This window comes from Eulemur rufifrons, chromosome 29, assembly GCF_041146395.1.
Source record: "Eulemur rufifrons isolate Redbay chromosome 29, OSU_ERuf_1, whole genome shotgun sequence".
Lineage (NCBI taxonomy): Eukaryota > Metazoa > Chordata > Mammalia > Primates > Lemuridae > Eulemur > Eulemur rufifrons.
In genome coordinates, this window is record NC_091011.1 from 43674174 (window position 1) to 43686252 (window position 12079).

The 12079-nt window shown below is 41.4% G+C and overlaps 1 protein-coding gene across 3 annotated transcripts in view; it reads left to right on the plus strand.

Moving 5' to 3' along the window:
- Positions 1-12079, plus strand: part of SLC25A13 (solute carrier family 25 member 13) — a 169492-nt gene that overhangs the window by 10982 nt on the left and 146431 nt on the right. Inside the window, exon 1 of one of the 3 annotated variants that reach the window (XM_069461363.1) lies at positions 1571-1645. The exons of the other annotated variants lie outside the window; for them this stretch is intronic. Coding sequence (XP_069317464.1) covers positions 1631-1645 — 15 coding nt within the window. The 5' untranslated portion in view covers positions 1571-1630. Of the gene's footprint in view, positions 1-1570; positions 1646-12079 lie in introns of those variants that run through there. 3 annotated transcript variants of the gene reach the window in all.

Here is a 12079-nt window from a genome sequence, read left to right on the forward strand (position 1 = left end):
CAGAGACATCCTGCAGAGTAACTGTTACATAGCATTGAGACCCTGTTGAATTGTTCATTTACTTGATGTGCCAACCTGTGGCAAAGTGAAAGGGACAAGGAGATTTTATGTTGCATGTGTGTGTTTTGTGGGAAACATTTTTCTTTTTCTAGTAAACCATTTGCTCAATCCCTCCCTACCCCCCAAAAAATAAATAATAAGAATTTGGAAATACTTGAGTTGTCCATGGGTAACCTCCAATTGCACGCACGATGGAGAGTCGTAACTGCAGAGCAGACCTCGGCAGGCATTGGGCTGTCCCAGTGCAGATGGATTCCTATGACTACGGAAAGTCTGCTTCGAAAGACGGTGCCTGGGGAAACACTCTCCTTTTTGATTAAGAAACCCGGCTACGTTAGAGGGCAAAATGCCCAGGAGGTCCAAACGGTGTGTCAGTTTCAGACTGGCTACTCTCAGTGGTACACTGGGTCATCAGGTGGCTTCGAGGGCAAGACCGGTGGTGTCAGGTCTCTTCTTTGACTTCGCTGTGCCCACTGGCTAGGACTTTCATCCACTTCTGAGCACTCACACATTCATTTTATTGCTGGTTGATGTTGCCTCTGGGTTCAGGGTTTCCACCTTCTTTTCATTGTCTCCCATCTCAGTTCCAGAAGTAAAAGCTCAGCCCCAGATTCTGTTTTTATGGTGGTTCATGGAGATTTCAGTTAGCCCATTTGTGGTGTCCACCAGCAATTCCAGACGAGCCTGGTCTTGACCTTTGCCCAATTTTCTATTGGGTTATTTGCCTTTTCATTTTCCCATCGATTTGTTCTGAGTGCTTTTAAATGAACAACGTTGTTCCCCCCCCCCCTTTTTTTTTATCTGTTTTATCTGTTGTGCGTTATTTTTTTTTCTCAGTTGTTTGATGTTTAACTGGTTCCTTTTTTTTTTTTTTTTTGAGCCAGCATCTCACTCTGGCTCAGGCTGGAGTGCAGTGTCACAATCATAGCTCATTGCCACCTCGAACTCCTGGGCTCAAGTGATCCTCCTGCCTCAGCCTGCCACGTAAGCTGGGACTACAGGCACAGGCCACCGTGCCCTACTAATTTTTCTGTTTTTAGTAGAGGTGGGTTTTGACTTTGTTCAGGCTGGTCTTGAACTCGTGGCCTCAAGAGATCATCCTGCCTCGGCCTCCCAAAGTGCTAGAATTACTGGTGTGAGCCACTGCCTCTGGCCCATAATCACTGTAAAAAAATTTTTTTTGTTAAATATTTATCAGTCTTTTCCTTTATGACTTCTGGAGTGTATGTCATGTTTAAAACCAGCTTCCCCAGTTTATATTACATAAGAAACCACTCACGTGTTTTTCTAGCACTTTAAAAAATTCTCTCTGTGTCTTTAAAGATTAACTCTAATCAATCCATCTACAGTGATTTTGATGTAAGACCAGTTTACTTTTTGTTGTTGTTCAACTCAGGAGTTCATGACCCTCCACTGGTGCTACATTGTCAACCAGAGTGACCCACTGCTGGCTCCGCATGGAATCTACTGGTTCCCAGTCTTCAGAGGAAATCTGATCAGTTCAGAAAGGCCAGAGATCCTCCCCCAGGGCTCAGGTGTCCACTGCTGATTCAGCTGGGTGGCTCTGAATATGAAAAGTATACAAGTAAACAGGAAGCAAGGCGCTCCTAGCTGGATTCAGTCCCCAGGTTGTGCTACTTTTCATTTAATCCTTATTCTCTTTCTCACTCTCTCAACAGATGAGAAAATAAGAAGTCACATTGCTGGTTATTGATAGAGTCAGAATTTAAATGTCTGATTGCAAGGCTCATAAAATAGGTTCAAATAGCAAACACTCTATGAGGAAAATCTGGCTGGACAATCTAGAAAATCCTGGAGGAAGAGGCATTTGGCTTAATCCTTGAAGAACAGCATCATTTTTTAAACTTCTCTCTAGGGAAATTTCCCATAATGTACAGGACTGGAATAGTACAATGAACCCTCATCTCCTTATCTAACCAGTAGCCAGTATCGATTTATAGCTGCACCCTCTCACCCCCTCCCATCCTCCAATTTTTTTCAAACCCTAGCTATCATCATTGAATTTATAAATATTTTAATATGTATCTCTAAAAATATCATCACACCTAAAAAAAAGACTGTAATTCTTCAGTATCTTCAGATTATCTATTCTGCACATATTTACAGATTATCATATCTGGACACATTTCACACATTTCTCCTCTTGTCTTTTAATTTTTTAAATAGTTTTTTATTGTCATGTAAATAAGGCCCATTTATTTACAATTGGTTAATGTGTTTTAATTTTCTTTTGATTTCTGGGTTCTCACCCTCTCAATAACCTGCTTTCTTTTCCTCTGAAAAGCAGTGCAACATAATGGTTGAAATCATGGGTTTGTGTTCAAATTGCACTCTATCACTTACTAGCTGTGTGTGCCTTGGGCAAGTCACTCAACTCTCTGGACCTCAGTTTCATCATTCATAAAAGGGGCATAGTGGTACCTACTTCCTGGGGCTGTTGGGTGAGTCAATGTACTAATATTTGCAAAGCTTGAGATGGAGCTTGAGACATAGTAAGCTTTATAGAAGTGTTAGCCGTGAGTTTGCAATCAGAGAAGTTGCTTAGGGTCATGTCAAAAGTGTATGGGTTGTGGAAGAGGGCCAAGGAGGGCTCTCAAGTGAAATGATGTGTAGTCTTTGGGATGAGTCACCTGGCTATGCAGAGGTTTCCTTCGCTTTTTCCTTTTTGCTTCCTTCTGGGTTCTTGGCTATGCTTCAGTTAGATGAGGTTCATACATAGCAGAATTTTGAACAGGTAAGGTATGTAGTGGAAGCAACTTCTTTATTGTCCTTTCATTTTTTGGCTTTTTCTTCCTCTGTATTTATTAAGTTACCTATTCTCTCTCAGAAGTCATTTTAACTTTTTACAGCATTATCTGGGCTTCAGCAACTTGTGATCTCCTAAGTAGAGCCTTTCAGCACTTTATAAATATGTCATATACCTTTTATATTCCTTTGTTCTGCATCAGGAATATACATCCCAGTCTTCAGAACAGCACAGTTTTTATTCATTTAAGGAGCAGTAGTAATTTGACACTTGCTAATATGTAACAAATTATATTGGGAGCAGTAATTACAATTGCAGCTGGTTCCTAATTATACTGTAACCTTGATGCTTTAAAAAAAAATTGAGACTGAGTTCAGCATGTAATACTGGAGAATAATATTCTGCATTAGGCAGTTCTGCCTTCTAGTGAACCTCTACTGAACCATAGGCATTTGTGAGTCATAATGACAAATCAAAAAGACTTCATTTCAGGCCGGGCGCGGTGGCTCACGCCTGTAATCCTAGCACTCTGGGAGGCAGAGGCGGGAGGATTGCTTGAGCTCAGGAGTTTGAGACCAGCCTGAGCAAGAGCAAGAGCCCGTCTCTACTAATAATAGAAAGCAATTAGCTGGACAACTAAAATATATATATAGAAAAAATTAGCCGGGCATGGTGGCACGTGCCTGTAGTCCCAGCTACTCGGGAGGCTGAGGCAGTAGGATCACTTGAGCCCAGGAGTTTGAGGTTGCTGTGAGCTAGGCTGACGCCATGGCACTCACTCTAGCCCGGGCAACAAAGTGAGACTCTGTCTCAAAAAAAAAAAAAAAAAAAAAGACTTCGTTTCAAATTGGTTTCAGTTACAGTGTTGTCCAGTGGCATAATTCATAAGGATAAAGTCCCCCTCTTTACTTTACATGCCCCCGCCAAACTCTGAGCATGTCCTCCAGGTATTATAATATAATTAGTGTCAAAACAACCTGGGCTTGAGGGTCATTTCTGGCTCTGTGATTTACTAGTATTCATTTCAGGCTCTTTTAAATACCCCAGCTTTCTCATCTGAGAAACAGGGATAGTAATCACTCTTCCCCTTAAAGAGTTCTAGTGATACACTATTTAAGTGAGATCAGATATAAAGCCTTTATCACCATGCCGGACAGAGTTAAGGGCCCAGGGAAAGTTAGCTAGTCATTGTTATTGCTATAGTTAATAACAAATGATCCATCTCCAAAGACTTCACCTCTGTGACCCGCAACTGCAGCAGAATTAGGATCGTAGTTCTGCTGTCTCTCTACCTTGTGATAGCGCATATCGTCATGCACTTTGTACCAGCCACTGCTTGATAAGGCTGCTATTCCCCTCCTGGGGCAGGGTCTCTGGGTTATTTGGGCTGTCTCCTCAGTGTGTGGCACTGGGCCTGGTACGTTGCATCCTTCCCATAGGTGATTGTGTTGCATGGATGACCATGGAGAGCATTACCATCTAATGAGTAGTTGATAGCTGGGCATGGGTAATTTTGTTCCCTAGGGGCTATTTGGCAATGTCTGGAGAAAGTTTTTTGGTAGTCACAGCTTGTGGGGGATGGGGAGGTATTGCCACTGGCATCTGCTGGGTACAGGCCAGGGATGCTGCTAAACGTCCTATAATGCACCAGGCAGCTCCTTACAACAAAGAATGATCCAACACAAAATGTCAGTGGGCCAAGGTTGAGAAAACCTGGTCTAAGGGAACCTAATGGCCTGAGCTGTGGCCCTGTGGAAAGACGTGGAATTTAGGGCGGATCAACTCTTTGGCTTGCAGTTTTCTCAGCTGTAAAGGAAGAATCCTACCCACTTGAAGGGTTGTTTGAAAAGAAAGGGAGATTAGGCAGATATGTGCCTAGTGACTCTACCTCATCAGGTTCATCTTGCTGGTCCAGCTGCAGCTGCCCATCATCTTTGTTTTTTCTGTGTTGGAGAGGGTCCCCACCTTGGAAGGCTCGCCTCAATTCCCATCTTTCCTGCAGCCAGGACACAAGCACATGACACACAAGCTCTGCCAGTCAGATGCTCATGGGTGAGACTTGGATTGGGAAGAGGGCAGCATGTGGAAGAGGTTGCCTGTGAAGTTTCCGTTTCGGCTGACCGAGGCAGCCTACTTCTGGTGGCGGCATCTGGGTGGCTTTCCCACCAGGCTGTCCTGTGGTGGATTTGGGTATGGTTGATGGAGTCTCAGCGTCAAGCTGACCCTCCAGCCTTCCTAATGAGATGTGATCATCCAGGAGCATTTTAATAAGCCATTTCTTATTGGCTCGTCATGTTTTGCTGCTTTTTTTAAGTTCAATACATGTTAGACCTCCTGACCTTCCATTCATATTTGGGATTAGAAATGTTACAAAGCCTTGTTCTCAGCATGCCTTTTTTTTTTTTTTTTTTTTTTTAAAGAGTAGCTAATGATAATCACTACTAACATTAGGTATCTTTAGGATATATAGAGCACTTTTTCTTCATTCTATTTGGTTTTGGATAATCTTATGAAACAGATAAGATAGACTCTATTATCATTTTACCCATTTTATAAATGAAGAAACTAAAACCCAGGGCCGGGTGTGGGGGCTCCCGCCAGTAATCCTAGCACTTTGGGAGGCTGAGGTGGGAGGATTGCTTGCGCCTAGGAGTTTGAAGCTGCAGTGAGCTATGATCGTGCCACTGCACTCCAGCCTAGGTGACAGAGAGAGACCCTGTCTCAAAACAAACACACAAAGAAACCAAAAGACCCTCAGAGATGTTAACTGACTTGCCCAAGGTCACCATGTCGGCAGTGCCCCTCTGACCCAAGTGTTTCTTCTACAGCTGCGGATGTCTGTGCATGTCTGTGAGAAAGCATCTCCTACTGTCTCTGTAAGGAGTTAAAATATAAACAGAAAAATGTCTATTTCAGAAAAGATTCATATTGTCTCTTATGAATTTTTAACTGTTGGGAACATTTGTTGGAATTAGCTTTAGTTAATAACAATAATAGTAAAATCTAAAACTAATGTGTTTCCAGCTTTTTTGGCAACAGAGCCCAACTAAAGCACCATCATTCATTTCTTAATTCATATACTCTGCTTCTTAATATCAGAATTTCAACGATGATGGCTTTATAGTTTATGTTCGTCCACAACAGAGCAGAGTTAAATCTAACATACATGACAACCTGCTGAATCCTGCTGATAATCATCTCCAGCACCCCTGAAATGACTCACTTGTGTAATTACCCAGAGGGTTAACGTTTGTGGTGTCTGATGCTTTATAGCTCAACCGTTGAGTGATACGAACTTTTGAGAGTGGATTACATAAAAGTGTTGTGGTTTGAAGAATGTTTAACATGGCATCTTGTCTGTATACTAATTTATATTTCAGTAACTTCTTTCATAATGACTGCTCTTCATTTATTAGAACTTAGGGATACTGTAGGATGAGGGAAGAGTGACTCAATGGCTTCAATAAAAAATTATTTTAAAAAAATTCTATGAGACACCTTTTTCTTTCTTCCTCTGACGTTAATGGTAGCTGTGTAGTTTTAGGGAATTCCAGACTTTCTTTTGCAATTGTTGATTGTATCAGTCAAGGTTCACTTGCAGAGAACAAAATCCACTCTAGCTGGCTTAAGCAAAGAGAGATTTATTACAGGGTATTATGTGGTTTACAGAATTTGTTGGGAAGGTGAAGAAACAGACTTGAGGTTGAGCTCTCAGGAATGACTTCCAGAGCCTCAACAGCAGAGCAGGCCACCAAGGGAGCAGTGGCCTCTTGTGCTGTCAGAACACTGCCTGCCAAGGGGGGGAGTGTTTCAGGACTATGTTGTCATTTACATGGGAGGGCTGGAAGTTGCCAGAGGAAAACCAGACACTTCCAACCGTGGTGGTTGGTGACAGAGACAGTGAAAGTGTGAGCCCCAACTTCCAAACCTTTGCCTTCCAGTCTCACCCAATTTCATCTGTTTGGCAGTACCCAGACCACATAGCTGCAAGAGAGTCTGGGAAATGTAGTTTAGCCTTGAAGTCTGTGCTGTACAGCAAGGTAGAGGAGAAGGAGTGTGGGCCCCAGCTTCTAAGTTGTTATGTCACAGTCGAGAGTGCCTTTCATTGGGATCCAAGTTCATTTATTTCCTCGGATACAAAAGTCTATACAGGAACGTTTCTCCCTCTACGTGCTTTATCTGCTTGTCACTACATGCATACCCACACATACAAACAGACACACTCACTCAGCCCGCTTTACTGAGCTTCTTCTTGCAGTTTTTACTTCATATCTAAGGTAAATAATTACTTTCTGATGGTAGAATTTTCAGTGTAAGCCTGTGCTTGTCTTAGCTTTCATATTTTTCAGGCTTGGGAGGGTGACTGGGGAAATACTGCCAAGGAAGGGCTGTGCTGTACAGTTGGTGACATAGCAGCTGAGGGTGGGACCTCGGGTTCTAGTCCAGTGGTTCTCAACCCACCTTCCCATTGTAACCTTTTCGGTTGCTTTAAAGACAACCCATTCCAGAGATTCTGATTCAATTGACCTTTGATCGGGCTTGGGCTTTTATATAACATAAAAGCCCCTCAAGTGACTTGAATGTGCAGCTGGAGCTGAGAACCTAAGTCCTAATGTTAAAATTGGACAATATCTAAGCTGTGGTTTGTAAACTTTCATGATATCAGACTTACCTGGAAGGCTTGTTAAGCCATAGTTTGCTGCCGCCCTCCCCCCCCCCGCCCCCCGCCATGCTACTCCTGAGTTTCTGGTTATGTAGGTTGGGGATGGGGTGTGATAATTTGCACTTTTAAAAGTTCCCACATGATGCTGATGGTCAAGGCACCACACTTTGAGAACCACGGATCTGAAAGGACTACATATTTCTTTGTAAATATCAGATTTTTACTTACCTGGAAGGCTTTCTTCCTTGATCAACATGTATGGAGGGTCTCCTTCATTTCCTGATCTTTGTCAGAGCTGGGGATGATCTGAGGAGTAAGGTGTCCTTAAGGAAATCATAGTCTCACCTGTCTAGAGCTTCCCAGTGTAAGAGGAGAGCTTTGCTTTTCTTTGCATTTTATTCTTCAAATTAATATCTCTTATTTTATGTGAGTTTTCTTATATTCTTTCCTATCAGCCTCTGTTGGATCTAACAACTCTTTTTAGTACACAGTTCTGTACCACTGTGATATGCTCAAATAATGAGCCTGTACCTGTGGGTTGATTGCAGTATAATAAGAAGGCCAGTTTAAAAAATACTCCTTCATGTAGGAATATCTTTCCTGGTGGCCCTCTACCTTTGACTAACTCATAACAGAATGAGAGTGAATGAATTTATTTGTTCTGAAAGATATCTTTCTAGTTCTTCTTGCCATGTTTCATCCTCTTTTTATTATAAAAACACCAGTTATTGAAGTTGTGTTATTGGTGGGTTTTTTGTTTTTTTTTTTTTTTTCATTTCAGGATGCACCTAGCTAGTGTGTTTTGTATTTGCTCTGGATTCACACAGTTATAGCTAGTGTTTATCTTGTCAAAAAGTTTTACATATTCAGTGATCTTCAGATTTTGCCCCTATGAAACATAGATTCGTTGCATTGATCTGAAATTTCCAAACCAAAGTTGAATAATGGAAGACTTTTCCCAGTTTATGGAATAAATATTAAAGCATAGGATTTTTCCTGTGCTAACACCACCCCCCTTTCTTTTCCCTTAAATTTCAAATTGGTGAAAAATGTTATCGGATTGACTACAATTCTTTATTGTGTTAGGTAGCAAATAATATTTCATAGTCATCTATAAAGAACCCTTTTTCTTCTTAGTGGTTTCCTCCCAATGTTTGAAAAACAATTATTTTATTTAAAACTCTTGGTATAAAATTTTTGTTTTAATGTTGGAGTCTATTCTTACAAATGCAAATTCAGAAGATAATGATAAAGAAAATCAGGCAATTAGATTATAAGAACAGTAGCTGTAAATATTTACATTCTATTAGTATGAGGAAAAAAAAATACATGTAACAGTGAAAATCAGTCTAAATCTTCTGGAAACAATCTAAAGATTGATGAATCTTCCAAAGCCCAAGAATAAACTAAGTCTAATAATTCCAGAATTATGTGATACAAAGTGTGCATACTGAACAGCTGTTCTGAATTGACTTGAAAAGGGCGCTGCATTTCTGTGGCTCCCTTTTTGCAGCTCTTACAACTTCCTGGATATTGGTTTTGCCACCAGGTGAAATCCATCTAAATACACCTTCAGAACACTGGTACTTCTCACTGTAACGTCATGTCGTCAGCGAAGTTGTGTAAGTGCTTTCAGTGCATATGACACCTAAACAAGAGGATGAGAAGGGGAGATAGACGTAGAAGTGGAAATTCCAAATGCCACACAGCCTGTGACTGGTGGAGAGTAGATGGAATTGGTGCAGAGATGAGGCCCAGGAGGCTGGTAGCAATTTTTCTGAATCCATCTCCTATTGAACTATAGTTATCTGTGCTTAAATAGAATGTAGCTAGGACCTAATACAGATTTCGGTGTGCCTCAGGAAAATTCCCTAGTGGTCATTAACCATTTGCTGTCCCTGCAACTTTGGGTCTGCTTTCAAGAAGTAGCATAACATGGGGCACAAAGGGGATAATACGTTAGAATGGGCAGAATGTTCGTTTAGTGGTTCGTTGAGTGTTTTTGAAGACCCATGAATTCCCTTCCCCTCTTTCCTTCTAATTTCTCCCCTCTAAGTTATGAGCCAGATTACTCATCATGTAGGGTTTTTTTGGAATAAGCATGGTAGAATATAAACACCTTTGGATAAATAATACAAATAGTAATAGATACCATTTATTGAGCACTAACCTTTTTGGTGCTAAACACTTTATGTAATTACCTCCTATTACCCTTCCAACTATCTAGGACTTCCTGTTTTATAGGTGAGGAAAGTGAGGCTGAGAAGTCAGGGGCTCCAGGTCACGTAGGCAGTGAGTTTAGAGGTCAGGCCTGCCCCCCATTTGAGAATGGTCTGACAGTAAGGCCATGTTCTTAATCACAGCACTGGACAGACACCTCACACTGGTCTTAGGAGCCACTGGGAGAGTCTTGATTTCTAGGTATGTACTAAACAGTCATGTACCATGTTAGTATGTTTTGATCATCGAAGGACCGTATATATGATGGTGGCCCCATACAATTATAATGGAGCTGCCCTATACAGGTGTACCTTTTTTTTTAATCTTTTAAATCCATATTTTTACTGTACCTTTTCTATGATTAGATACACAAATACTTGCCATTGTGTTTCAGTTGCCTACTGTATTCAGCACAGTATCACGCTGTACAGGTTTGTAGCCTAGGAGCAATAGGCTACCCCATCTAAGCTTGTGTAAGTACACTCCATGATGGTGGCACAACGATGGAATCACCTGATGGCACAGTTCTCAGAATGTGTTACTGTAGTTAAGTGAAGCATGACTGTGTTACATTCCCATTAATGTAAGTTATGGTCACGGTCACTCTGAAGCTGCCTGTAATGTGTCTCAGTGGGAAGGACCACCACAGGAGGAAATGGAAGATTTGGGATCTGATCTCAGCTCAGAAAATGCTTAGAAATGTAAGCACAGATTGGCACTTAATCTGACTTTTGGAGAAAATAATTGACCGTTTCTGAGCCTTGTTTCTTTATCTATAAAATTAAGGGCAACAATATCCATCCTATCTGACTCTCAGATTTGTTGTGAGACTCCAATGAGACAATAATCATGCTTTGAAAACTACAAAGTGTTCTATACATGTTAGGTGACATGATTTATATGTGTTGAGTCACCATGGATTTGTTTCAGTTTGTGTTCTCTTGGGCCTGAGACCCTGAGAGAGTTACAAAATGAACTCTTGTTTGGTTTGGTTTTCCTGAAGTGTAGTCCTGATGGGGACAGTGAATATACGTTTCGGGATCCATAAGCGGAAATACGCTGTGGGATTCAGGACGGGGGATGTTCTGTCTGACGCAGCACTGCCCAGGGAGGGTCTTACGAAGTGCGAGGCATAGAGAATTAATTAGGTTTTAAAGGATGTGGTATTCTCATAGCAAGAATAGTTCATTTTGTGGAAATTTTCTTTTGTGTTTAAAAGGAAAACTAAGAACTTAGGGTACCATAGGCTTGTTAAAAACAATGTGACTTCTGCACTGTCACGAGATGGAGACGTGGGACTCTTGCCTTGGAGGAGGGGATTTCCCTGTCTCACCTTCTCTAGTAGTGTTTGTCCCGGCCTGCCTTTCTCAGAATAGAGACCTGAAAGGAGGGGATTCTGTCCTGAAACCCGTATGTCAGCAGTGTCATTAGTCTTAGGTTGCTTAGCAGTCTATTTTTCCCTCCTTTATTGAAAAGCAAAAAACACTAATTCAGAATTTTAAAAAAGATTATGAATTCTTATGAATAAAAATAGCCTTGGTGGTTACACATACTTAGCTGAAATGAAAAGTTATCAGTATTGCTTTGGGAAACAAGCTGACCAACCAACTGGTTTCAGAAAGACTACCTCTCCAGTTCCCATACTTAGTTAACAAAATTATTCCTGACAGTGGAGGGCCTAGGAGCTCAGGCAGTTCCATATTTGGAGACAGAGAACCCATTGTCGAAAGATCTCAGAAGAGCCTTTGCAAACACACAGAAGGGATTTAGAACAATTTGCATAAATCTCCCTGTGGATAGCGACATGGCTCCAGTGTTGGGGTGTTTCCAGGAACCCCTCCTTGGCTGTATCATGGGGTGACGCTGTGCTTGGTGAGATTTCAGTCTCATGATGGTTTTTGCCAGCAGGATTGGGTGATGGGTCGCTGAATAAGCCCACTGTTTGGTTCCACATAAGGGCTCTTTTGTGTTGGCCTGGGTCAGCCATGTTCAAGTTTGTCTTGCTTTTTCCCCACTGATGTTTTTGGACTTTGTGGCCTGGAGAATTAAGCACAACACCTATTCTGAGCTAATCTGTCAAATTTTGCTCTTGGAAGGTAACCACAGCCCCTTGTATTTCTAGAATTTGGAGAATAATAGTCATACCTTTGGAAACTTCTGATTTATTAAATTTAAAGCTGGGGAGAGGAGAAGTTCCTTAGCATGCCCTGGTAGCTGGGTGTATATGCCTGTTCATAGTGGAACCGTGGGAAGTAATTCTCTTCTGTTTGTTAATGTGGTTTGCCTAGTTCACTGCCTTCTTTAAGAAACGTGTTCCCTTGAATAGTTAATAAACAAGATGTTCGTTAATATTTAATATTCCTGTGAAA